The sequence below is a fragment of the Falco cherrug genome, chromosome 3, assembly GCF_023634085.1.
Source record: "Falco cherrug isolate bFalChe1 chromosome 3, bFalChe1.pri, whole genome shotgun sequence".
Taxonomy (NCBI): Eukaryota; Metazoa; Chordata; class Aves; order Falconiformes; family Falconidae; genus Falco; species Falco cherrug.
In genome coordinates, this window is record NC_073699.1 from 47,189,400 (window position 1) to 47,215,502 (window position 26,103).

The window sequence follows — 26,103 nt, forward strand, 5'->3', positions numbered from 1 at the left end:
TTTCTCATTTTTTCAAGCCCACCAGGGCAATGCAGTTCAGCTGAGATGTTTCAGGAGACAGCAGAAGGCAGTTTTCACTAATTTAAGTACCAGGGTGCTTTAGTGAGATTTCATTTCAGAACTGGCCAGAGCAGAAATGGAAGTGTTTCAAAGCAGTCGTCACTAGTCTGCTTCCCTTGTGTCAGTATAATTCACTGAGTGTTTCAAACCCTCTACAAACCCAAATCCCACCTGAAGCACAGAACAAGGCATGCGTATGAACATCGGTTGTCTTCGTTCAAGAGATGGGAGGTAAGGGGGAAAACCACCAAATCTTAGGTTTATTCTTCTTCCATTTGAAATAAGAGTATTGCTTTTGTGAGATGATTGAATCCTGACCTGCATAGACCACCTCCAGTGTGAGATGTAGTACATGTTATCAGCTCATGTTTGTCTGTTTCTTCTCCAGTAAGTCAATTAAACTTACAGGACTGAGGTTTCCAAAGATATATTACATAAAGCACTGACTGTAGGAACCGTGCAGTGATTATATTGGGTAACACCGGTGCATTGGACTTAAACCCAGCAGCCTGGAAACATTTGTCCCACAGCAGCCCAGTTTAATAAATGATTAATGGAGCTAGTCAGTTTGGCCTGAGGTGAGCTTTTATTTGGGGCCCCGGAGAGGCTGGGCAGCCATGCTGGGCAGAGCCTGGCTACAGCCCAGCATCCCACCTGCCAGCCCCTTCGTGGTGAGCCCCCAAAGCACAACTAGCTTCCTACCTCACATTCAGCATGGCCTTCGTGTGTCCATGGAGAGGTGGGAGCAGCTCCTACTGCTTCCTAGCATCCCTGGATAGACATGACCCTGTGATCTTTTAAAAGGTATGGATATATGTTTAAGTGTGTGTGTGTGTGTAGTGCTGCAATTATACTTAACCAGAGCACCTCAGCCCAAGAGGACTGTAAAGAAACATGTTGATATCTCTGAAATTAAGTATTTTAAAACTATCAATGGTCCCTGCAATCAAGTGATGCTCTTTGTTATCAGGCAGTAAAAAGGCAACGTTCAAAACACATCTTATGACAACTAGGGAAAAAAAAAAAAAAAGAAAAAAAAACCAAGCAAAGATTCCCCAAGGGAGTAAGATTCACTAAATCCTCCCACACTCACAAATGCCTCTTTTCCAAGAAAGCAGGATTATGCTTGGGATTGAAAACTATTCCAAACACCTTTGAAATCCATTAAATTTGTGTTGATCATGTTAAGCTAGTGCACTTCTCCAGCCGTAATAAATATGAAAGCAAAGATGGAGAAGGTCAGTGCAGGAAATAACCTTAGGTGGCAGGAATTTCTGGATCATGATCTTTTTCTATAAGCATTAAAAAACACCTGCATTTTAAATTACACCTCTTTGAAGATCAAATATTTGCAAGATTGTTGAACCTTGTCTTGGAGGTTTTGGTGGGGATATTCCTGGGGGATCCTGATTCAGGGCAAAACTCCTGAAGAGAACAGCATTTTTAAAAAACGTTAACACATAGAGACTCCTGCAAAAGTCTGTAGCTGTGAAAACAAAGCATCTGGAAGCTGATAAAAATTAGCAGAGAATAAGGTGCTTATGGGTCATCCTTTTCATGCATAGTGCCTGGGATTGCATGCATAGTGATCAGTCTTGCTACAGCCATGTTCATCTGGGCATATAGGAGACACCAGGTTTGAGAGATTGGTAATAACTTTTCTTAGATCCACATCAACATTTTAGTGTCTTGTCAGACATTGTGAGGGAATAGTGTGTCTTAAAGTTTTCTTTTCTCCAATTGTGCCACCTGGTCTAGCACCTGCATGGTAAGGAAAAGGTAAATGATGTAAAAATAATGTAATAAGTGTTATAACATTATAAAATAACGTAAGAAGAGTTTTCCCTGCACCTCTCTTAACTGAATTACTCCCAACAGACATTTTCTAGACATGTATGAAGATGTGAGTGTGGTTCACAAAAGGCAAAGTCTAAGGACATTTGAGAGGCAGAACCTAGGGCAGGGACACAAGTTACCCAGCCTGGTATAAAAATCAACAAGATTAGCAACAAAAAGCAACACACTGGCTGTCAGATCACTGAAAACTGACAAAGAAACCCAAGCTCCACTGAAATCAGTAGCAGGACTTCACTGACATCAGAAGAACCAATGTGTTCCCTGGGACAAGTAGAAGGCACCCTGCTGAACTCATGCTGCTCAAACCATGTTTGAAAGACCCTGCGTTACATTATATTTACTGCCACATAGAAACAGGCACCATACCGCTCTGTAGTGCAAGCTCCCTATAGCAAGTGCAACACAGGGTGATTTACAGGGTCAGGGAGGTAAATTTCAAGGCATTGCATGTTGGTAAATTCTACCTTGTTTTGACACCAAAAACTTTAATTAGATTAATGTTACTGTCCATTAAAGAGAAATTTATTACAGAATGGTTCTTGTAAGAAAGAAAACAAGTCCAGAATATATTTTTTTTGCACATTTTGGCTTGGACATCTTAAGGAATACTACCAATCTTAACTAGCTAAGGGTTGGGGTTTTTTTGTTCATTATAGCGCAGCCAGGATTATATTCTGTAACAGCTCTGATAAGCTTTGGAAAGGAAACAAAGATTCAAATACAGTTTTTACTTGGCTTGCCTTTTTTTTTTTTTTCTTTTTTTTTTTAAAACCATTTTTCAGATTCTGCTCACATTTATGGTTTTTTTCCTATGTAGATATACACTATCAACTTATACTATCATTTCATTGTTACTCTGCAGCAGGCAACTTAAAATTCTGGTTTTCAGCCTCTGTTACTGTAAACCAAATTCTGTTTCAATATAACTAAATTGGTATGGAAAGGTAGGAATATTGCCAGTTATTGCAATGCTGTAATAAATTGCATATGGAAAACCGAAGTGATAAGGAGCTTAATTAACTGTGATTTATATTGATCTATATGATCATAAAATCACCAGTTTGGAACAACCTAATTTGTTTTTAATAAGCTTTGCCTGAAAGACTAGTAATTACAGTCATAAACCAATCACTGAATTAAAGCATAGTAAAGTTAAAAACAAAAGCAGTTACAAGAAATTTCATTAGGAGGCCCACTAAGTAAAAAAAAAGGTTAATCTATGTTTATACAAAACTGAAACTGCAGTAGCACCTGTGACAGGTGAATTTTCACATCTTTTCACACTCTAAACTCACATTCTTGAGGTTTACAGAAACATTTATGTTTTGGCTTAATGGTGGTAATCAGGGTCCCAAAACTGTCTTGTTGATTTAAGTGGAAGATGTTAATATTATTTCTGTGCTGTGTGTGGGTGAGAAATCCTGAGCAGACCCAGAAGTCAGTAGGTTGTGGTAAGTCCATGTGGAACTGTCACGAGCAAGTTTGTGGGTTAACAGAGCAAGAGTTGCTCTTGGCAAAGCTGACAGTTGTTGACTGATACATGAGCTACACAGGAGGAGAAAAAAAAAATTAATTTCACTCTTTCAAGTCAAACAAAGTTCAGCAGGAAAAAGCTCATGGGCAGAGGTCAGGCTGTCCAAGAAGTGATGGGAGCTCCACCCACAGTAACTGGACACTTGTAGCATTAGTTGTTGTCTCCCTTATGCTGAAAATAACTTTTTTTTTTTTTTTTGAATCAACATGTTCATAAGGAACTTCAGAGGATGTTTAAAATGTGATGGCAAAACGACAGTGAAGACACAACTGTGCTAATATTTCCACTGTGGTGACACTTTGTGGTGCTCTATATGAGGCTGTTATTAGAGAGGACCTAACCTCTTCTGAAAGCTTGTGCTCTGGGCACCATGACATTAGGGCTCCATTTCTGAGGGAGCTGTAGAGAAAAGGGAGGTATGAAGAGAAAGTAGCTGTTCACTTGGTGAATGGATACTGATGAACATCCTAGCTGTCTTTAAGTGATCTCTGAAGACAACACTGAGGACTACAGATGTGACTTCCCAACAAACGTACCACTAGGGTCCCTCACAAAAAAATTGACACAGACTTATATAATAACCCAGCGAAAGAGAAACTTTTAAATCATTATTAGTAATAGATCATCAATCTTAAGAATGGTAATTGCTTAAGAACTTTGGAGAACCATTTGGCTTTTTTAACAGATAAAAGAATTAACAAAATTTGGAGACGGAGCAAAATTATTTTGGTTCCTCCAGAGCAAGCAAGGAGACTGTTGAATGCTGTAGGCTCTAACACAGGAGGTGTGTGTGTATAATGATGTCTAGTGGGATTAACTGTCAACTAATCCAAGGCTGTGTGTATTTGAGGGAGACCTTGAGTAACATGCAATTTGGTACCAAGTGAGGCGTAAATATTCAGGAAAAAGGAGTTCCTAATAAGGACTGTTCAATGGAAATGTGCCTTGGACAAAGCAAAGTTTTGGCTGAGCTTGAGTGCTATGTCCTGACTGCAGGTGGCCCAACGTTGCTGCTCACCCCACCGCTCTCCAGCCCTGTTCTGTCACTGTGATCTAGGTTAGTCTTAACACTCTGAACAATGTGTTGCTGTTTTTCTGTTGTTTTGTGGGTTGTTTCTTTACCATGGATCATTGTGACTCAAGTGGGTTAGGGAGAGATGGCGTGTGGTGATGTGCTGACAGATCGGCGGTGTGCTGGCAGAGGTGACCATGCTGCCTCGTGAATGGCAGGAAGGGGCAAGAAGCTCTGGTCACCCTCCCAGGGGTGACTTGCTTCAGACACAGCCTGTAAAGCTCAACCATTGCTCCAGCATGTGAAAAGACTGCACAAAGACAAGAAAGTTTCATTAGCACTACCCCAACGGTGTATGCATGGATAGCAGACCTTTTCATCTTGACTGTGCCAGTCAGTTCTGATTGGACACCTTGGAGCAGGTAGGATGAAAAGCAGTTCATCTGAGAGCTGTTTAGTTTGCCCAAGAAAATGTTAAGGGCAGACCCAGTCGTGGTCTCTGCACCTACACTGTGAGCAAAACCGCGGTGGTGGGCTCCTCAGCCTAGCAAACAAATGCACAGCAGCACCGTGGGGCTGCTGTTTGAAGCTGGACAAATTCAGACTGCAGAGGAGATTACAATTTATCTAAGCAGGGGGTTATTAACCACTGAAATGGTTTAGTAAATGCTGTTGTGGGTTCTCCATCACTGCCTTTGTTCAAATCAAAATAGGATTTCTCAACTGAAATGCAGCCTGTAATTCGAAGGGGAATTAATTTATGCCCGGTTATAATTGGTGTTTAGAGAAAGTCAGAAAAACAATTACAGTGATCTCATCTGGCCTAAAAATCAATGAGTATATTTAAAAGGGGGGAAAAAAAACCCCAAACGCCAACATAACAGAACTCACTTAGGAGGAATTAAATTTCTGGAGATTGTGTTTCACAATGGCACATCACTTCCCACTAACGCATACCTGTAGTGATAGCGCTGCATTTTTTTAAAAATGCTGTTCAAGGAGACAAACTACTTTTTAAAGGAAAAGCAATTGTAATTCCTGGATGAAATCAGAGCTTTGGTGACAGAAATGATAGGAGTTTACTTCCACAGGGGGTCAGAACTTTATTTGCTTTTCCCTCCTTTCACAGTCATAAGTGTGTCTCACTGCAGGATTTTACAGAAGGATATAGGGGATTTTCTGCTCTGCAAGTTGTGGTATTTCTTTTGGAAATGAAGAAAACCCAGCATACACTGGCTGAGTGGTTGGCTTTGATCTGATGATATCTCAAAATCAGGGATTAGATGAACAGAGAAATGTCACTGATATTTTTCAGCTACAGAGGGTTGCAGTTACATCATTGTGGCATCCTCAGCAATAATTATTTGGTGTTTTCCACAGCTTATCACTGAGAAGGACTCAAAATCGGAGTGTGATTGCAGAGTACATGCAAGTAATCACTGCTACCAGCCCAGAAATTTAACTACTGATGAAAAAGACTATGGTGAGTTTTTAATATGATAAAAGAAAACAGAAGACAATCTTTTTTATAGCAAGGTTACAGCATGCTTACTGCGCAGAAGTGATCAGAAAGATATTGGGTCCTCAAAAACACAAAGCCTGCTGCATTTTGATACACTGATAAGTTATCTCAGTGCAGATACTGAATGGTCAGAGACGTTTCACTCGGTATCCAAAGATCTCAAAGAAATCTCCTGTTCAAATCCTGACCAGGCCTGACTGCCAAGCTGAAATGCAGCATTTTGAAGCTCACATTCATGTTTCGAGGTGATACTTCATTTGAGGGCACAGTCAATCCAATCTCACCCTCAGCGATTTCCAACATGCAGCTGTTCTGCAATCTAAAACCTAATCTGTAAAAAGAGAAATCAGTAGCATCCCTTTATTTAGTTTTCGGTGCTCTACATGTAACAAGTGTACATATTTTAAGATATTTGGTATGAGCATGGACCCATTTTCTGTAGTGTGAGTGCTCTTGGACAGCCAAAGGAAATAGTTGCCTTTCCTAATAATTTCCCAGATTCTCTGTTCGTATGTTTTAATACAGAGAATACATCTCTAGGTTTCTCAGATATTTCTTGGAAAGAACTGAAAAAAGTAGGGGTTGTAACTGCTGTAAATGCCTGCTTGAGTTTACAGATTAACCCAAAACAACAGCTGGCACAGCTGTGCCAACAAGCTGTCCTAGGAAAAAGTCCTCTCCAGAAGAGATTGAGATCTCAAAGTTCCTATTTCCAAAGAATTTTGAAATTCCCACAGAGCAGAAAACACCAACATTTGTGGTACAGAGAGCAGGGTCTCAGAGCACAGCGCTTCCCACCATGGACATGTTGACTTTGACAACCATGAATTCTCCAGGCTCCAAAGGTCCACCCAGTTTAGACACAAGTCATTTCCTTCATGTGAGATGCGAACTGGTACATCAGGATATCAGCTGCTTCACTGTCCATCACCAACTGTGATACCATACTGTGAAAATACTTCCACATTGTGCAATGTGTACGCTCTTACGGGACATGTAAGCAATTCACGGTGGTGCAGGGGCTGCTGAGATGGAGTGAAGCACATATTCCTAAAGATAACAGGACACAACCACACACTGCTGCACCAGGGGAGATAACCATGCAATGGCTACGGTTGCTCACGCTGTCCAAAGGAGACTCGTCTTTGGGAAGCAGGGCAAAGAGAACTTAGCAGCCATCTTAAAGCAGCAACTTGCACAAAACACCTTCTTACTTTAAAGACGGAGCTAACTCTGCTTGTGAGCAGCAGCCCCTGAGCAGTGGGCCAGGACAGCAGTGGGGTGTGCTGCAGGTGGTGGTGGGGCCCATCTACTGTGGGACCCTGAGAAACCACAAATCCCAGAGACTTACTGCTCTGTCACGACTCACTTGTCAGTCAGATTTTTTTGGTGAGAAATAATACAGAAGTGTTTCAACTGGATTATTTGATTTGGGGTTCCTGCAACTTGAAGGTGGCTTGCTTTATTTCCCCCATTCCACAGATAATTTTCCTCAATATCAATTCAGCTGAAAAATAAACAGGGTTCAACATGAGTTATTTCTTATGGGAAAATGGTCTGTTGGGAACACATTATGCATTCCATTTACTAATCAGAATCTTCTGATAATTTTTACTGTGCATTGCAAATGCAGGCAGCCCATGTTACATCTGCAGGGCTCAGATATACTGGAACTGCTCCAAACTGATTCTCATAAATTTATTTTTAAAATTTCCCATACATTTACTGTTCCTTCATCCTGGTCACTAATGCATATTTAACCGATGGACTAACTACATGCATATCAATAGTTTAGTAGAGTTACATTTACCATAGTATTAAGAAATAATAGACTTTCTTTCAAAGCACATAGAAACCATTGCCTAAAGGAATAAATGTTTCAACCTGAGAAAATCTAAAGACTAAAAATATCAAGGGAGAAAGATAAATGGCCTCATCTTACAGTAAAAAAAAGGAACAGGAAAACTCAGGTTTTAGTGATATACTTCATGAAACAGTTTCATACGGCTGTTCATAAATAGAGACCCAAGTTGTTGTCAGAAAAATTTCAAGGATGAGTCAAACTGGCAAAGAGCTGCAGCTCAGATTTCTGGTTTCACCAGTCAACATCAGAATGATGAGGTCCAGGAGAAAGGATCTTTGGCCTCTGAGTAGCTGATGTAAAAACACGGGTCTCGGGAAGAAATAGCAGTGGTGAAGCACAGAGGAAACACAGAGGCAAGAAACATTTCTCTGCAGAAGTGTACCTTCCTGCAACAGGGTGGAAGGGACATGTGAGGACACAGCTCAGCCAACAAGCTCCTGAATGTGCCATTTCCCAACCCCCCAAACACACCTACTAAATCACTGTAGAAATGCTGGTTATTTGCAGCAGCAAAACTGTTTGAGGTGGCATGCAGGGCAGGACTGAGGAAAGTGACAATTTGTTTTCAGCAGAAGCTCTGAGGGAGCCTGGGATTAGCATCTTGTTCAAAGAGGCCAGTAATTCCTTTCCAAAATGTTTAAAGGATGCAGCTCCCGCCTCCGCTATCGCACATCAGTGCCTGCCCCAGAGGGGGTGGTTTCTGAAGGGAACTGGCTGAGGATAATTTCCTGGACTCCTGGACCTTTCGTATCACTCCCATCTCTGCTGTGTTTCACTGCTGAGAGTACAAAGACCTCCAGTATTCTTATCTTGGCATTCCCCACTTATAGAAATGAGAGAAGCATTACAAATGAGTCTGTGGGGATGCATTATGAGAGCAGCAATAAAAACTAAAAAGCCAGCACTGGGGACCATGGCCAGTCACATCGTTTGGGACCACTGAGCAGCGAAACAGTTCCACATCCCTGCTCTGAAAAGCTTGTTCATTTAAACACGGTGATAAGCTCTGCTCCTGCAGACTGCTCCTCAGGAAGACCTCATGGTCTGACTGTGTCGGCTAATGTTATTTTCAGACCATATTTCTGCTCCCCCTTCTGTTCTCCTGCAGACCATGTGCTGAAGCAGCAGTCTCTTCCCTCGCTGTCCCCCCACACCAGACAGGACAGGAGCAGGATACACTAACATCAAGGTTGCTCTAAAAATTCATGTTTTCTCTCCTGCTTCCTTGTTTAATGGTTTTAAAGACAGCAAGTCTATCACTTATTTTTGGAGTCTACAGCTTACTCGTTGGGAAAGACACATGTGCAATAGTTAGCATCAGTCAGGAAAAGCTTCTGTATGTTTTGTGTTTATTCAGTTTGTTGTTTTTTTCCAAAGAGGTTCATCTTCTTCACAACCCGGCTAACAACCCCATACTATTATCTGCATGACCTGCTATCATCTGGCACAGTGAAAAAAAGGGTTGAGTGTCAATAGCTGCCAGGTGTTCATATTGAACTGCTTCTCGAACTTAAAATAATATTAAAAAACTAAAACCACCACCCATCACAACACTTTAAGCCAATGGATTAGATTTCCTCTGTATTAATATGAAGCTATAAATGATTTGTAAAAATGCTGAATTAAAAATATAATTAATTGCCTAAGCCTGGCTTGGTAAAGTTCATCCCTCCTTCCAGTGCACACAGCCTTCCCCACTCCTGGCATGTTGTGCTGTATCCCAGAAGAAGCTGATACAGCTGCAGGACTTTATCGCTGCTGAAGTCACACCGGCTCTTTCATTCAGCCAGCCAGACGGACCGCTGACTTCTGCCCAGTATCTACTGAATCCGAGTGCTCTGCCATGATTTCAACCATGTGAAACGCTATTTTTTATTCAGCAAAACACGTGGCCAAGAAACCCCTTTCCACACGCTTTCAACACATTCCACAATTTCATTACACATCTGTTCACTCAGCAGCCCCCTGAAAACCCAGCGTGTCCCTGAGCATCAGCTCTGTGTGGTACTTGCATGGGAATGAGTCCATTAGAAAAATCTCTAATTCCACACCACAGCTGTCTTTAGGTATTAAACCACACACATCCCAGAGCCTCAGCAGCGCAGGAGTGTCCTGCCCGTGGTGGGGGGTTGGCCAGAACAGGTCCCCAAAGCGCCCCCCTTGCTCCCTCTTCCATAGCAGAGCTGTAAGTAAGACAACCACAGGTGAAGCATCCACCTTTCAACAGTGACCTTCCAAGGAGCCCTGAACATCTCTGAAATGGCCTCTCAGATAAATAACCTTCCACAAAGATTTTTGAGATCACAGCTGACTACTTTGCAGTTTATTGCTTAAATGTGGTTTGAGGCAGGGTAAATTTGTTTTAATATAGCACCAGTCGTACATTGCTCCTGAAACACCTCACTGGTGTTTAGAGATGAACGAAAGGGGCACCCCTGAGGCTTGTTACAAATATACATGATGGCTTATTAGTTCCCAGGTTTTCCATAAGCTGGTCATTAGCAGTTCAGTAAAAATTCAGAGAACAAATTATAATGTGTGCTACCTATGTGTGAAAAGACACAACCTGTGCTGGGCAGGTAGGTCCTGGCCTTCTCCTCACACCAGGACTAGTATTTTGTACTTCACCAAACCTCTTTCTTGCCTCATCTCACAGATCTACATCCTGTAGAAAAAAATACTTTTCATTACTTTTTTCAATACTTTTCATTAAGATAGTTCAGTGCAGATTATACAACTCTTCTGGGAGTGAACGCAGCAAAACTGAAAAATTAGTCATAGCCTAGGTGTGACAAATGCAGCTGCATGTGTGGGCAGCATCTTCTAGGAGAACCGTGGCCCAGATGGTCCTTTTCAGGTACCTGAAAGGTGCCACGGCAGAGGAATACAGTATGGGGACAAATTTCTTAGCCCAGCGAGCGGAAGAAGCTGTAGATGGGGAGTTTGAACCACCCAGGGTAGTTTCTCCTTCTACACCAAAGGATGAGACAGCGACTGTGCAGCTGCTTCCTTGTGTTCAGATCAGGGCTACGTCCTCTGGCACTCATGTCCGCTAGGTCTCAGGGGCCTGACACAGCCTTTGGGTAACTAATTTTACTAGGCATTATCTTGGTAAGATCCATACGCTTCTAAAAATGCCAGGCTACCATGGGACACACCTGCAAGGCAGGAAGATAAATAAAATTCAGAGAAAACACTGGCTTTTTACCCTCTGGAGCAAACCAGGCTGATGGCCCAGGCAAACAGTGGTTGCTCCATCCATGCTGCTGTGGGTCTGTCTGGAAGCGAGGAGGGATCTCTGCACACCCATGTGGTTTCCCTGCTCCTGGGGCTCCTACCTGTGGTGCCTGGAGGGCATTTCCCCTTGTGCTGCTTAAGGAGCCAGAAGAATAAGTAAGGAAGCAGTAGAAAACTAATGCACAAGATTCACAACATGGAAAAAAACCCATCCCGAAATAGGGCAAAATATTAAGCTCTGACAGTAGGTGAAATCCTGCCTTCCCCTCTTAAAATCAGTGATAAAATTCCCATTGACTTCAATGGGGCCAGAATTGGGGTATCCGGTTTTTCCCATGGTCTTTCCAGATGATGCACCCAGACATGTTTTAAAGTTTCCTTATGCCACTCTGGGGAAAATCTGTATGGTTTTATTAGGTTCTTTGGCTCTTAGGTTCTTCACTGTATGGCATTGGGGGGGGGGGGGGGGGGGGCAACTCTGCAACTTACTGAGAAACAACAGCAAAATAAGTTAATAATAAAAACAAAAGTTACAATACAACTTCTTGCCTGCTCTCTACCTACTGAATTCAATGCTGGAGCGTTTAGTGATACAAAGCTCCAAATTTCACTCGGTCTGTAGGAAAGGATTTGAAAGGTCTTATTGGATGAACATGCTAGAAACAAAAACATGGGAAATCAAAAGTGTTATGACAACTCTTTGTTCAGAGTCCTTCAACACGAAAGAATCATAGAATCATATAATTGTTTAGGTTGGAAAAGACCTTTAAGATAATCACGTCCAACTTCTAACCTACTGCTGCCAAGCCCACCACTAAACCATGTCCCTAAATACCACGTATACATGTCTTTTAAATACCTCCAGGGGTGGTGACTCAACCACCTCCCTGGGCAGCCTGCTCCAATACCTGACAACCCTTTCGGTGAAGAAATTTTTCCCAATATCCAACCTAAACCACTCCTGGTGCAACGACATTTCCTCTTGTCCTATTGCTTGTTCCTTGGCAGAAGAGACCGACTCCCACGTTACTACAACCTCCTTCCAGGCAGCTGTAGAGACCGATAAGGTCCCCCCTGAGCCTGCTTTTCTCCAGACTAAACCACCCCAGTTCCCTCAGCTGCTCCTCATAAGCCTTGTGCTCCAGCCCCTCCACCAGCTTCGCTGCCCTTCTCTGGACACGCTCCAGCACCTCAATGTCCCTCCTGTAGAAAATTCAGCTGATGGACTCAAACCCGTAAGCTTGCAGAAAGCGTTTTCAGATGAGTGAGTTTTGTGCCAGATACATGTAAGCTGATATGCTCCAAGCCATGCAAAACACAGACGAAGAAAATCAAGCCTTTGCCAAAACCTAATACTGTAATTTTCATGCAGTCAGACACATTAACTGAACCTGTGCTGTCCAGTCTTATTTGCAGGCCAACACTAATAAATAAGACTATGTTAGTTTTCTGTTGCCCCTCACAATCTATTTAAAATAAAGAAAAAAACCACCATCCTCCAAAACTTTAGTAAAATTAAGTTCATGTTCAGCTAAGAACCCTTTTATCCTACTACTTAAGCCACCCCAAATCACTGTCAGCGCATTTCTAACTGCTCCATGCTGAGAGTAGCAAAGCTTTTATGGGTCAGAACGGCAAGCCTGACTTCATAAGACATTATACTTGGAAAACAGGTCATTTATTAAAAGATCTGTTAAAAGCTTCATTTCTTAAAAAGCAAAACTATATACCCACCTCTACATCTTGTCTGAGAGCATTTGCATACACAGATGTTGTCCCAATTTCAGCCCTGTTCTCTTTTTTTCCATCTTCTTCATTTTTTAAAATATGAGTAGCAGGCACTTACTGAATCAGTCGCACGCTTCGCCAAGCACCTTCTGCTTCCATACACTAGTTCATCCTGTCTCCCAAATGAACACACTAACATCCTTTCCCCGCACGCAGGGCTGAGGTGCTGGACCCACAGCCCCAGGGCTGCACGAGATGGCAGCCTGGGGATTTTACCTTCTAAACCTGCTCTTCTCTTACCACAGCGGGAAGTCTCCTGCAACGACCAGGTGAGGATAGACTTTGTCTCTTCTGGAGCTCCCACTGCCCTCTTGTTTTACGGTAGTCTTCAGGCAGCGCTCTCCGGCCGCCTGCCTGGGAACTCGGCACGCAGTGCAAGTGGTCTGGATGCCACAGGTGTGAGACACGGGTACCGTGTTGCCGAACAGCAGAAGGCAAAACAGTATCTACTGCTTGGATAGCGGGCACGTAGCATTCTCTTCACTGCAAATTGTACCACCTTTGCATGCGGTCCTCAAGCCAGCATTTTATATGGAGCCAAAGAAGTAGCAGGAGTATGTATTGGGCGACATAGAGCAGAGAAGGAAATACAAGCAATTTTGGACCAAGAGACTGATACTTCAAGATATGTTTGGTATCCTGTTCTTCAGGAGTGTTTTCAATCACTGCTTCTTCCTGAAGAACCACCTCTTGCTGCTTCATCTTGCCTGAAAATAGCATGGCATGCCAGAAAATTTTAAAATAACCCAATAAATAGATTACTATCTGTTCGGGACATGGCAGCTCAACGGCAGCCAGGGTTACTCCGTGGAGACAGGCTGCCAGGAATATGGGGGTTGTGAAAGACAGGACAAATTGTGGGAAAGTTGCTTTGGGATGCAAGGGCATTAACGTAACTAAGGGATGAGGCTGCTTAAGAAAGGAAGATAACTGAGGAGAAGATGACGACCTTGATCATACATTTCAGAGAAGAGAAGACGAAAAAGCTAGACAAGACAAGAAAGGTGCATGCAGAAAGGAAGAATGGAAGCTGGGAAAACTCAGAAAATGCAAGACAACAAGAAGGTGGAGAAGACTTGCCGTGTCAAAAGAAGGAAATAATAAAAGCACAGACACTAGCACTCTCTTACTCTTGTCATAAGACTACCATGAAAATTACTTTAAATTTAGAAGAATGACATTTAAGAGACTACAGTTTTTGTTATATAAATGATTATTTTTCGTGACAACTAAGGGAAGAAAAAGTCACCCCTTATTATTACTGAGTTTTGATGGGCAGCCATAACCAAATTCTTAAGCGATCAAATATAAAATGTGCTTGAAGGCTGTTCATACCTATGAGGGCAAGACAGATGGTGTGGTGTAGGTGTCTCCACTTTAGATTGTACTGCACCCCAAATGGACAACAACTGAATTCTAGCAGCAATTTACTAACTGCAAAAAACACTAGGACACAGGTTTGGATCACCACTTGGGCTTCCAGGGAGAAAAATGCAAGGCATTCATGAGTTAATATTTCTGACTGAAATTTGCTTATTTAGAGGTTCACTTAACAGATGCCATCATCAGGAAATAAAAGTCCTTAGACTGAACAGACAATTTTAATGGCCTTTCCCATTAAGCTATGGGTGATATATTTCAAGGGGCAGATTATTGGAGTCTTTCTGCTGACAGCAGGTAATGTCAGATGAATTCAGAATATCAGTGAACATCTAAGCCTTGGTAACAAAGATTTTAATACAGTTACATTACAATTCAGGACAAAACACCTTGACCAATTCATTCTTTTGTACGGCACAAAGGAACCTTACACTATATCTGCATTTATATTCATTGCCAAAATAGGCAACGGATCCTTACTGTTCACGGGCACAAAGCTCCAGATGCTCTTATAGTCTAAGCCTAACGTACTCAGCTACTGGTGTGGCACCATTAATCACATAAAACATGCGTTTTATAGCCTTAGAAAACTGGAACCTCCTAGATTTATTGGTTTGACTACTCTGCACAATAAAAGTTTCTTATGAACAAGTAAGCTCTGAACATAATGTACTAAACATTACCATCCCATAATCAATAGGTATTGGGAAGACTGTTTTTAAGGTTTAGCTCTTTTCCTCTTCTCTGCACACTGAAATTATTCAGCTCTGTACTGCAGAGCTCCATTAAGCACTTTGTTTTTCATTGAATGACTGGAATCAAACGCATATGGCCTCCATGGATGGATAAACTGCTGTAAAAAGAGATAAGTCAGCAATACTGATTCACTCTGTTGTCTGAGCGTGCCTTTTGATTTTTGAATTTCTGCCAAAAGCATCAACCGTTCTGTGTTTACCCTTCAAAAGCCCTCGGTCACTCAGATGGTGCATACACTCACAGCACAGCATGCTCTCTTGCAGAAACTATTAATAAAAAAGAAAATTTCAGTACTTGTATTCATTGAATCTAAATTTGTGGCACAGATCCTACATCCCTCATGTTTCTCAACGTTGTTACTATATAATATGAAGTGATTAAAAGACCGGTTTTACTTTGCTGCCCATCTCTTTCACTCAGAGAACTGGTTTATCTCTGCACAAAGCTGTACATGGCTTTCAAAGTGTACTTTGCCACAGAATTTTCCTCTTCCTTTCCCTTCCTGGCAAGTCAAAACAACAGAACTCCCACAAACCTCTGTGGCTGTTTCTTTTGTGTCTGTGAATTCATACTAATTACTGAAGACATACTGCGTTCCTCTTCACTGCTGGGGCCAGGACTGTCAGCGCTGGGCTCAGCACCGGCTTTCACAGGATGCCAGAGACTTGCATCTCCCTCCAGATCTGCTGCTGACACGAGAGCTGTTGTTTAACCACGGAGGCTTGCTGTGCACTTTGCACCTGAGTAAATGCCTGCTGGAGACAGCAGGAACACAACCAGAACGGGTCCCTGATGAGGCGTGTGACTTGGTTACAACTCCCTGCAAATCCAACATTCGGCACTCAGGGATCTCTTAAGGCAGAGACAAACAGCTGACCCTCTCGACATGACGGATTACCTGTCTGCAAAGGCAAAATGGTTATCCCCATCTGAAAACAAAAACAGATCAGACACCAGCAAATTGGTTTTTATGCAAACGTACAGGTAATGGCAAGACTATAAATACATAAACCCTATCTGCATAAACCGTAATGAAGCGACAAATGAAGGCAATTGCTACCTGCGTGTTCAAAGCCTGGTGGGCATTTTGCAGTCTTGTGATTTCTATTACTGCAATCTCACCAGAGCTGCAAGTTCAGTTGACTGTGAAGGTCTGGGTCCTGTAAAGCCTTCTTCGTGCGCGTATTGCATGCAACAGGGAGAGTGCAGTCAGAGCCTGCGCGGTGTCAAACGTGCTGCTTAAGATCTCGGGTGAGGAAATGCTCTCTTACAGATAGCTCACAAGCCTAAAGCCCTTGTGGCATTGAAAGGAAATGAATTTGATTTCTCAAGAGCCTATGGGCTTCCTAACAAACCCTGGGAAACAACTTCAGAATACTAGCATATGCTCTAATCCATTTTCTAGTTATACAGGCTTCTTTATTACTGTTTTTGGCTGACAACAGTTGAGATAGCGTGTTTGTCATAATTTTTAAAACAATTGAGAGAGAATAATGTGAGTGCATTTTTATTTTGGTTTTAACTTCTTTATTTCATTGCTGTACAGCTGCATTACACTTGGCTTGAATCCCTTAAGCATTATTTTCCTTGGCAAAATAGTCACTGAACTGAGTAGAACTTACTATTGGAAAAATATGCTTGAAAAACCAGTGTGATGTCAAATGCCAACTGAAACCCATGGAGCTTTAAATGTCACAAATGTGCCTGTAGCTGAAATACACAGCTCCTCATTTTTTTGATCCGAACTAGGAATGTTGCAAATCTTAGGTCGTGAAACCAACGGTAAAAACCATAGAGTAGCCTCCTGAAACTGAATGTGTGCTTTCCCCAACCCCCCCCCCCCCCCCCCCGCCCCCTTGCCCCATGAACAACCATTTGGAAAACAATTATATAAAACCTGATGTAGGTTAATTCCATAGGCAACAAACGACTGTGTGGCTCTGCTTCCAGTTTTGCCTGCATGAACTGTGGCTATCAGTGAGAAGATGAGCCACAGGCTTAGAGAAAAGATAGAACCCGACTTTGTAAAACACCTTTAATATTCAAATATATAAATAAGCACTACTGAAGAATAATTCAGAAGACTGCAGTGATGCATTATGAACAGATGCTATAAACGGGAGCAGTAACATTGCTAGGTAAGGAAGAAGCAAGCTATTTTAGGAGTCTTGAAAATCTTTTCTAGTTCTTCAGACAGATCATGCTGCTATAGTTACTTTATAAAAAATTATATTCTGAAAAGCACTTCAGTAAAAGTAACCTTTTACTGAACTATTATTTAACCAAGACCTTCTACAGCACTAAAACACACTGCAATTGAGTTCCTGATATAGTTTTAAGAATGGGAGGGGTAAAAAAAGAACAAAAACCCTACCATACCTGCACCAGGAGCTATTTATTAGCATAACACTCTTCCTTTTAAAGATTTCGTAACAACTGAAGTATATACAAAGTCTTACAGCATTTACACAATAAAAAAGTTTCCTATTAGCTGATGAAGTATAAGGTAGTGCTGCAATTTACTTCAAAGCATGTATACAATAATAATGAAGCAGACCACTGTACTTTCAACTTCTCTGCTACCACACCACCACTGTCTGTTGAAATGACAGTTAAACAAACCACTGGGAAGACACAGATTGTCAAAAGATTTGTAACAGGTTGACCTGCAGCACTAACCATCATAAAGAGGAGGGATTAAAAAAAAAAAAAAAAAAAACAAAGCTACATACTGTCATGTTTCTACACTTTCCTAGAGCTGTAACAAACTTTCACAGCCTTAGATATAACGTATGCAAGACAACATAATCACAATTTTTTTGATATAGTTCAGCTACTGAGTGTATTTACTTCTGAACAGGAGGTGTTATATTGATATGGCTGTGTGTTTCCATTTTTGTTCATTAACTGTTCAAATAGTCCTACAACAAAAATTAAAAGACAGCATGGAATTTGTAGTCATGATGTGTTTGACTAATAAAGGCATTCAATATCAGCTATAGGATCTAATCATTCCTGTCAAAAGTTTAAGACCAGGAATCTTTGAGTAAAAATCAAACCCACAACATCCTGTACCTACTCTGTTTTCATCTGTTGACTCCAACTTTGTTTAAGCTTTTCCAGCAGGGATAATACAAAATCATTAAAATGCTTACAATAACCCAAAGGCAGGACTCATTTAGTTTATGAGAGGTCAAGCAGAGTCACTGGACTACTTCTGCTGTAAAACTGAGGGAGCTTACTTAGAAAAAAGAAACCTTTACCGAACAGTCCCTTACTACAAGTAGGGATATATAGTTTAACAACGACACACAATTTAAGAACGTAGCCTTTTAGAAGCAGTTTCATATGTACCAATAATGCACTTTCAAGAAGAGATAAGGTTGCTTTGCCTATTGTTGTATGCCTAAACCTCTTATTTTGGCCAATTCTATTTCCCCCCCCGCCCCCCCCCCCCCCCCAAAGGGATCCTGTTTCAACTCAGAAACTAGTAACGTCAGTTGACAATATCTGCATTAAGACAAAAAGTGACATATATAAAATCCACAAGGAACCACATAAATACCAAAGAAGTCATATAACCCTTCCATGTAAACACTTTGATTATACCGAAGCTCTAATTAGATTCTCGTCTTAAACTTTTGGCAGATAATGTGTATGCTGAGCCACGCTTTGTAGTTAGTTATTGTTCAAGTGGAAGCCAGATCAGCTCACATGTTGACAGGCATGCAACTTGGAAACATTGCACAACAAGCAACACAAAGAGATTTGAGAAGGGTACAAGACTTCAAGTCGACTTCACAACCCTTCACAACTGAATATTCACAGACAAAGATACAGTCCTTGCTTTTTCTACGGTGGATTTTTCTCTCACACATGGGACACTTTCTGTGACTCTCTAGCTTGCTTGATGCTATATAACCACTTGATGATTCTGGCATTTCTTTCAATGGCAGAAATGCCGTATGGCACACGGTCATTGGCACTGTCATCATTTCTAAGGTCACTGTTGCTGTCCTGAGACTGTTCACAGTCTGAGCTAATCATGCTTGCACTGCGAAAGTTGAGGGATATAATATCAGAGTTAGCCCTTGCAAAGTTTTCCATCCCAAGGTTTTCAAGCTCTTCAGGATCCAGTCCGCAGTAGTTAAAGAATCGTTCAACATCTGCGTCGACACGAAAGTATCTGTCGCTCAAGTCTGATTTTGATCGCTGTAGGGAGGGTCTTCTACTAACTCCGCATCCAGACTCGACTGCCTCAATCTCTGGGGATTTCAGGGTGGTGATGGCAGCGATTTTGGGCTTTGGAGGCAGAGGTGGGGCTGAACTACTGCAGGGTATTGCTTTTAAGGGCTTTGCACTAGTTACTTTCCTAATGTCTGAGGAGCTGTGAGAGACATGCAAGAAAGTCTCAGCTGACTGATCTAGAAGCCTTCTGCTGACATTGGAGCTGCTCTCCTGCGGGCTGCTACGGCCCTGGGTGGGGTAAACTTTCAAAGACTCAGCAAACGAGTGCCGGTTCAGCTCTGTCGAATCAGCTCTGTGAGGCGGCCAGTTTCGGGGACCGTGCTTATGCCCTGAACCTGAGCTGGAGCCTTCAGAGCTGTTGATGATGTTCTTCAGAATCTCCAGTTTCAGATTTTCTCTCTGGACGCCACTCTCGGTCTTGGCATTGTTGCTGAAGACTTTCAAGGTGGGGCTCCCCAGGGCCCGCTTGGCCGCAGGACAGACCGGCGGCTTCGCTAGCACTGCCGGCTTCACAGGCTCCTGCTTGGCATTGATGACCTCCTGGCTCTTGACATATTTCGCCTTGTCGGCTTCCAGCCTCTCCACCGCACTCAGTCTTTTCGGATTAGGCTCCGCCTGCCTGCGAAAATAGTCGGGTCCTTTGTTCAGGATGCGGAGAGGAACAGCGGACGTGAAAGTCACGGCAGGGCTGACCGGCTTCACCATGCTACCTGTCGGTAGTGTTTCTGTAGGCATGTTTGGTGGTCTTTCCCCCGCAGCCGTTTTGGATTCTTCTCTGGGATCTCCTAAATGCACGGTGCAGAAACATGTACATTAAGCACAATGAATAGCCGATGAATCCTGGGATCTGAGCGTTAGCAGCAGCGCCTCATCTCACAGCTCATTAAATAACACTGCGTTTCTCTTTTAAAGGCAGCCTTTGTAGGGCAAGGCCACTCGACACAAGTCCGTATTAGTCTGCTCTGCTGACTCCTTTCTTCTCGCTGAAAGATGCAGGAGTCTCGCCGTTCCCTTTGCGCTCGGCGACCGGCAGCGATCTGAAATGCAGAATAACCAACCACACGTTAGCAAGAGCGCCTGACATCAGAGCGATAGCAACAGCCGCCTCCTGGCCCTCCTCTCCATCTCCCACCACCGGACGGATGGGATGCAGCTGCCGGCACGGGGGAGGCGGCGCTCGGGGTGCCTGTGCCCTCCACTCGCCCTGCACCCCCTCTGCATCTTACAAGAAATGTGTTGCTTGCTGCTTACAGTCTGAGCTTGCATTTAACAAAACTACGCTGGAAAAGAAAAAAATAAAATACAATTAAGCCCTACCATGATACAGCCATGCATTTCTGAAGGGAGAAAGGGAAGCAAAATGTGTCAATTCAGAGACTCAGACCCACCTATCGCCCGAAGATCAATGAAAAAGCACTTTCAGACTAATATCTTTGGCTCTGATTAGTTGATTTGTGTATATATTTTATCTCTAAACCACAAATGTTTATCTCCTTATAGGCAATGTACTCTGCAAATCTAAGAAATTAAGTGTATTTTCCTTTTTTATTAAATGATCCAGAAAACTATCTGGTCTAAAAAGCAGAGAGAAAACAGACACATGTAGTGTTTTAAGTGCAATGCACACCTTTCATCATTAATCTAATATAAAAAAAAAAACAACCCACAACCAATTAAAAAGTAGGCGATGTCGCTAAAGCCACGGATTCTAGTTCAAAGTCTGTTTGAACATTAGTCCCCAGAGCACCGGTGCTCCAGCAGTAAAATAAAGCTTTGCAGGTTCCTGTGATCACCTTACAGGCTTAACATCAACAAAAAAAGGCTTTGGGTTTTTTTTGATGAAAGATTTTGAGAGCACACAAAAACATTCTGACTGGGTTTGAAAGAAAAGAACTTGTCTTCATGTTTAGATGTAATCATTCAAGTTTTCTACCAAGCGCTAAGTGCAAATGAAGTTTACCTTCATCTAAATTATTTTAAGATCCTATCACTTAGGATTGTCACAACAGTTTAAAATCCAACACTACGGATGACGTTACAAGTGCTGTAACAATTCTTCCCACATGAGGCACTGAAGGGCACTTATCACAGAATCTACTTTTCAAGCAGTGATTTCGCTAATGGATCTCATTTATTTTATTACTGCCCCATTAATCTGTGCTGCCCTTTTGAATATACCATTTCTCTTATCACTGTGTTCTTCAGGGAGAGAAAGAAAAGCAGCTGTTGCTTCTTCACTCATCCTAAGGAACACAGAGCAGCATCCTTCCCAGGGATGACTCGCTTTCGTGTGTACTATCATCCTGCGTGTGCTCATCCATCAATACCCAACTTACTAATATAGGGTGTGCCATCAGTACATTGTTTAGAAAAAAAAAACCCAAACAAAACGCCAAAAATTTACCTTCCAGCTAAAGATACATTAACAGTAAAAAGAAAACAACCTTGAGCACTGATTCCCAGAAATACATGATATACACATTGAATACTCTCTAAATCATCCAAGGTCAAAGCAAGCAAATAAAATATATAAATGCTATAATGAGATTATAGGAAAAAGCTGAGCTTTCTCCTGAAGGCTCACTGTCAGAAGCATTCTTCAAATATAAACTAACATTTTTAGGTGGGTGATAAACCAGACACGCATGCAGTGCAATTGAAAGGGTAGTGAAATGTTAATTAAGCTTCCCTTTCAATGTTGTTTTATAAATCCTAGTGCTAACTCCACAGTAGTTAGACTTCCTGAATTTTAACTAAATCTTTCTGAAAGAGAAAAAAAGCTCGCTTTCCTCATTTGAATCAGCATATTTATTGGTACTATTTTGAAATCAAGTATCAAATTTCCAAATGGACTGAAGGCAATTCCAACACACATCTGCACACACACATTTCTTTTCTGTACACACAAATCAAATCTTTCCATGTCGCCAGCTCAGAGCTTGATGGCTAAGTGCTTGGCAAAGTACACCACTGGTGTGTATATTTGATACTTTTGTGCAGAAATCAAATCTATGTGAGAGCAGAGGTCTTGTCAGGAGGAGGAAAAAAACCCCAGTTCTCTGTACCAAACACTGCCACCCAAATGAGTTAATACCACTTGAATAGGTGAGGCCACAGACTTCCATTTCTTCCTTGGCCACTGTCATTAAAGGCCACCATGGTCCTGCCCCAGAGGACAGCTGCCAACTCCATTCTCCTCCTGGCCAGTGGCCCCACATACCCATTACAGATCACAGCTGTGGGAACCGAGGCATCGGCCTCAAGGCTGCTTTTGGAAGTCCTTCCCCAGCACCTAACAAGTTCCTCACTCAGGACAGCCCTGGTCAATGCCAACAAGCATTGCTTAGGAGGCCAAGCATCCACACTGGCTTCAATACCACACTGAAAAGGGAAAAAAAAAAAAAATCCCACCGCACATGCACATTCATCCAGGAGAACAAAAGTACTCGTTTGCAAGCACATATGGGGCCAAGTGCCTTGAAGTCAATAGAAATATTTTGTGACTGGCAATGAGCTTCAGGCATGCCTAGAGAGAAAAACAAAGGCCTGCTGAGGATCCAGGCTGAAACGTTCACTCAAGCCACTACAGGGAGCTGGGGAAGTAATGGGCAGATGGTTACACGGCCAGACACGGAGGCTTTGTACCTGTGGAGCTGCTGGTATAAATTAAGGTATATGCAGCTATGAAAAAGGATTAACTATATTTTTGTGTCTTGTTTAAATTGCTCCATTTCACAGAGATGCTGCATTTAAACATCACCAGAAAGTTTATTCAGTACTCTCATCTCGGACAGCTAAAAATTATTAACCAGGTACCATTAGAAAAGAAGGTGGGATGAAAGAGGGGTGGACGAAGGTAAAGTACTAATGAAACTACTTCTCCAGCATGGGCTGGCGAAGGCTGCAGCCTAATTCCGCTGCTAGATGGGAAAGTGACTGCAATTCCTACCAGCCTCTCTGCTGTCCACAGGCACCTGAAACACAGCGGCAACACTAGAGAGCCTTGATACTTACTAATGTCATCCATAAGGAAAAAGGTTGAGCTGCTGCAGTACAGCACAGTCTCAGGAAGAGAAAATTGTGCTACTTGGTTTCCAGTTGTGAAAATCATCATTGCAGGAACAGGGGTATAGAAATGGCTTTCTTCTGGTTTAAGCTTAAACACGGCTTACGCATCTGAATTTCCTGTTGTGTGCAGCTCTGGTACCAGTTTTGCACTGCAGAAATTCAAAGGCAAATAGGTTTTCTTCACTCACTCCCAGGAAATGCATGAAATATACTCAGGGACCTTAGATGCGTTCCTTTTACTCTGTTTACATGCAAACGTCTACTCTGTAGGTGAAATTCTTCTACCGGCTGAATTGTGTTTCTCGGGATTCACTCTGGATTTCCATTATTGCTCTTCCTTATAACAACTGCTAGATTTAAGAGATTATTTAGAGAAAAACAAAGCTAAAACCTCCTGTGCACACATTTAAACATAGTTCATTTTAATACTACGCATAGATTAATAAAACCTTTCTTAAAGTTCTTACTAAGCAAGCTCCTCTAACACCCAGCGACTGTGGCAGACCTGCTGAGTAGCGTGCAAGCTGTACAAAGGGGTAGAGGGGTTTTGTGTTTTTTAAGCTGTATTTTCAGCCAGATCTGATTTTCAGATCAGAATCTTCGATTCAGGATCCCTTTGCAATAGAGGCAGAGATCCAGAGCACTTGTGCATTTTAGGCATTGTGTTCTAATCACTCTTAGGTCTGTAAAACGTCTGCTAGAAAGTCACATTTAAATAACAGACACGCTATCTGCACAATTTAGGGTACACAATACAGCCTAGAGCAGCAATAGTTATACAACTAACATTAACTACAAATAAATCGTCTATAAAATAGTCTTTCTTTGATTTAAAGCTAGGACAGCAGGAAGAGATAAACTATGCAGAAACCTTGGAATTAGAATTCCATATATTCTAAATATGCAGGTTTTTGAAGTTTAAAAGAAATTTATGAACTGGCCCCATTCTGTAAGTATTTATTTCTAGTGCTATTACTAATAAAATGTTATTGTACAATACTCAAGTTTGGTTTTTCTCTCATACCTAAAGCTACATTCTAAACAGAGACTGAATGATGCTAACAACTGAATGACAGCAAACAACGCGCTTCCCTTCCCTGGTTCTGTGTTGCCCTGTAGCTCCTACACGTTGGCCAAGTTTCAGCCAGTCTTTGCCTAAAAGTATTCACAGAAGAGCACTACATATTCTAACAGTATTCAAGTTGCAACAAAGCAGCCAAAACCAACAGTGAAAATGTGGCCCAAATGAAATTAGTGGAATTTCTGCTCTTGACTTTGGCGAGGACATGGCTTCACCCGGCAAAGTTACAATGAAGCTCAACCTCTTAATTCATCCCTCTGGGACAGCGCATGAAGGGATTGTACAGGAGGCAGGATGAAGCAAAGCGGATAAATATAACGAAGGCTGACAGCCTTTACTTTGCTTTCCTTGATATTTAAAGGCCCGTGTCAATTTTATTTTCCAGGTGATAAAATATAACTACCACTACCTCAAGATGCACCATAAACATCACATAAATTCCAGCATAAGTAATCAACAAGTGATTGCAACAGGGCTCAAAGAGATCACAAAAAATCTGCACAGGAACACAGGACACACATGGAAAATGTCAGGCTCTGCTAACAACTAGGTGTGCCTGAGAGCTGCAGGTCCCATTATGAAGGTGCTGCTTTGTTAACAGTCCCTGCAAAACCTATAAATGAGGGCTTCACTGAGAACGACTTGCTACAGGTCTATGCACTAAGTTATACTGATACTGATCTAAGTTCTTCTGCGGGTAATTGTCATTGTAAACCTCACATCTTTATGCTACTAAGTTTAAAAATAGAGGCTAAACCTAAATAAACTCGGCTTAAACTGACGTAAGATAACCCACATCCAGACTGGCAACCATATTTCATTTTTAAAACCAATTTTAGGTAAATGTGTATGGGTGTAGACTTCGTCTCACATAATATTAACTGTCAGGATAAAGCATGAAGAGATGGAATGATCTTTCAGATCTACCATGACTCAAAATACTAAGGAAAGTGCTGATTTTCAACTCTGTTCCCCCCTAACATGTGAATGAGTGAACAGTAAGTGAAAAGCAGTATCTGTTCAAGTCGACATTTAAGCCTTAAAAAGGTCTAAAAAATGTGAACTACCGTGACCTAAATCCAAGAGTGGCAGAACTATGTAGATGTGGGAAATCTCCACCAAGTGGGAAGGTAAAAACTTTGGCAAAGGTGGCCACTTTTCACTGCTGATGTATTACTTCCAACCAAAACCCCCAAACTACAACTAGTATTAACTTTGTACTAACTTGCATAGATGAATGTAAAATGGGCTAATTATGCTTTGCTTTTACATCACACTCAAAGACTTTTAAGATAAAACACTGCATAAACAAAACACAGCCAGCACATAGCACTTTCTATTTCACTGGGCAGTTTAAATGATAAGGTTTAAAGCAGAGTGCTGCCATAACCAGGAAAGCTAACACTGTTATGGGGAAATAGCTTCTGGAAAATCCGTGGTGGTACAAATGCCTGGAAAACAGGAAAGCAACTTAGCAGCTATGCTTACATACTGCCCCTCTAATGTATGCTTAGAGCTCACTGGGAGCTGGATAGCAACGCTTCTTTGAAAGAAAAATCTTCAGAAAGTATTTTGCTTCTTTTTAGTTTTGAAATCCGGTACTGTTACATTTCCTACCCAGTAGCAATAATCCACTCTCAGCGATACTTGCTTCTGGGGTAAATACTGCCTTGTAGATGCCTCCCAAACATGAAAA

General features: G+C 41.9%; 1 protein-coding gene and 1 long non-coding RNA gene across 13 annotated transcripts in view; one reads left to right on the forward strand and one right to left on the reverse strand.

Annotated features, from left to right (window-relative positions):
* Window positions 1-653: 653 nt before the first annotated feature.
* Window positions 654-9,495, forward strand: LOC114016917 (uncharacterized). 2 transcript variants are annotated; one of them, XR_003561686.2, is made up of 3 exons: window positions 654-864; window positions 5,844-5,946; window positions 6,596-9,495. It is a non-coding gene; the product is annotated as an uncharacterized LOC114016917 (long non-coding RNA). The 2 variants fall into 2 exon arrangements; XR_003561687.2 differs by having other exon boundaries at window positions 6,603-9,495.
* A 6,466-nt stretch (window positions 9,496-15,961) lies between these two features.
* FAM110B (family with sequence similarity 110 member B) overlaps window positions 15,962-26,103 on the reverse strand; it is a 116,021-nt gene continuing 105,879 nt past the window's right edge. For all 11 annotated transcript variants that reach the window (XM_055704512.1, XM_055704503.1, XM_055704509.1 and 8 more), the window contains one exon: window positions 15,962-20,295. In XM_055704512.1, coding sequence (XP_055560487.1) covers window positions 18,881-19,993 — 1,113 coding nt within the window. In that variant the 5' untranslated portion in view covers window positions 19,994-20,295 and the 3' untranslated portion in view covers window positions 15,962-18,880. The remainder of the gene's footprint in view (window positions 20,296-26,103) is intronic.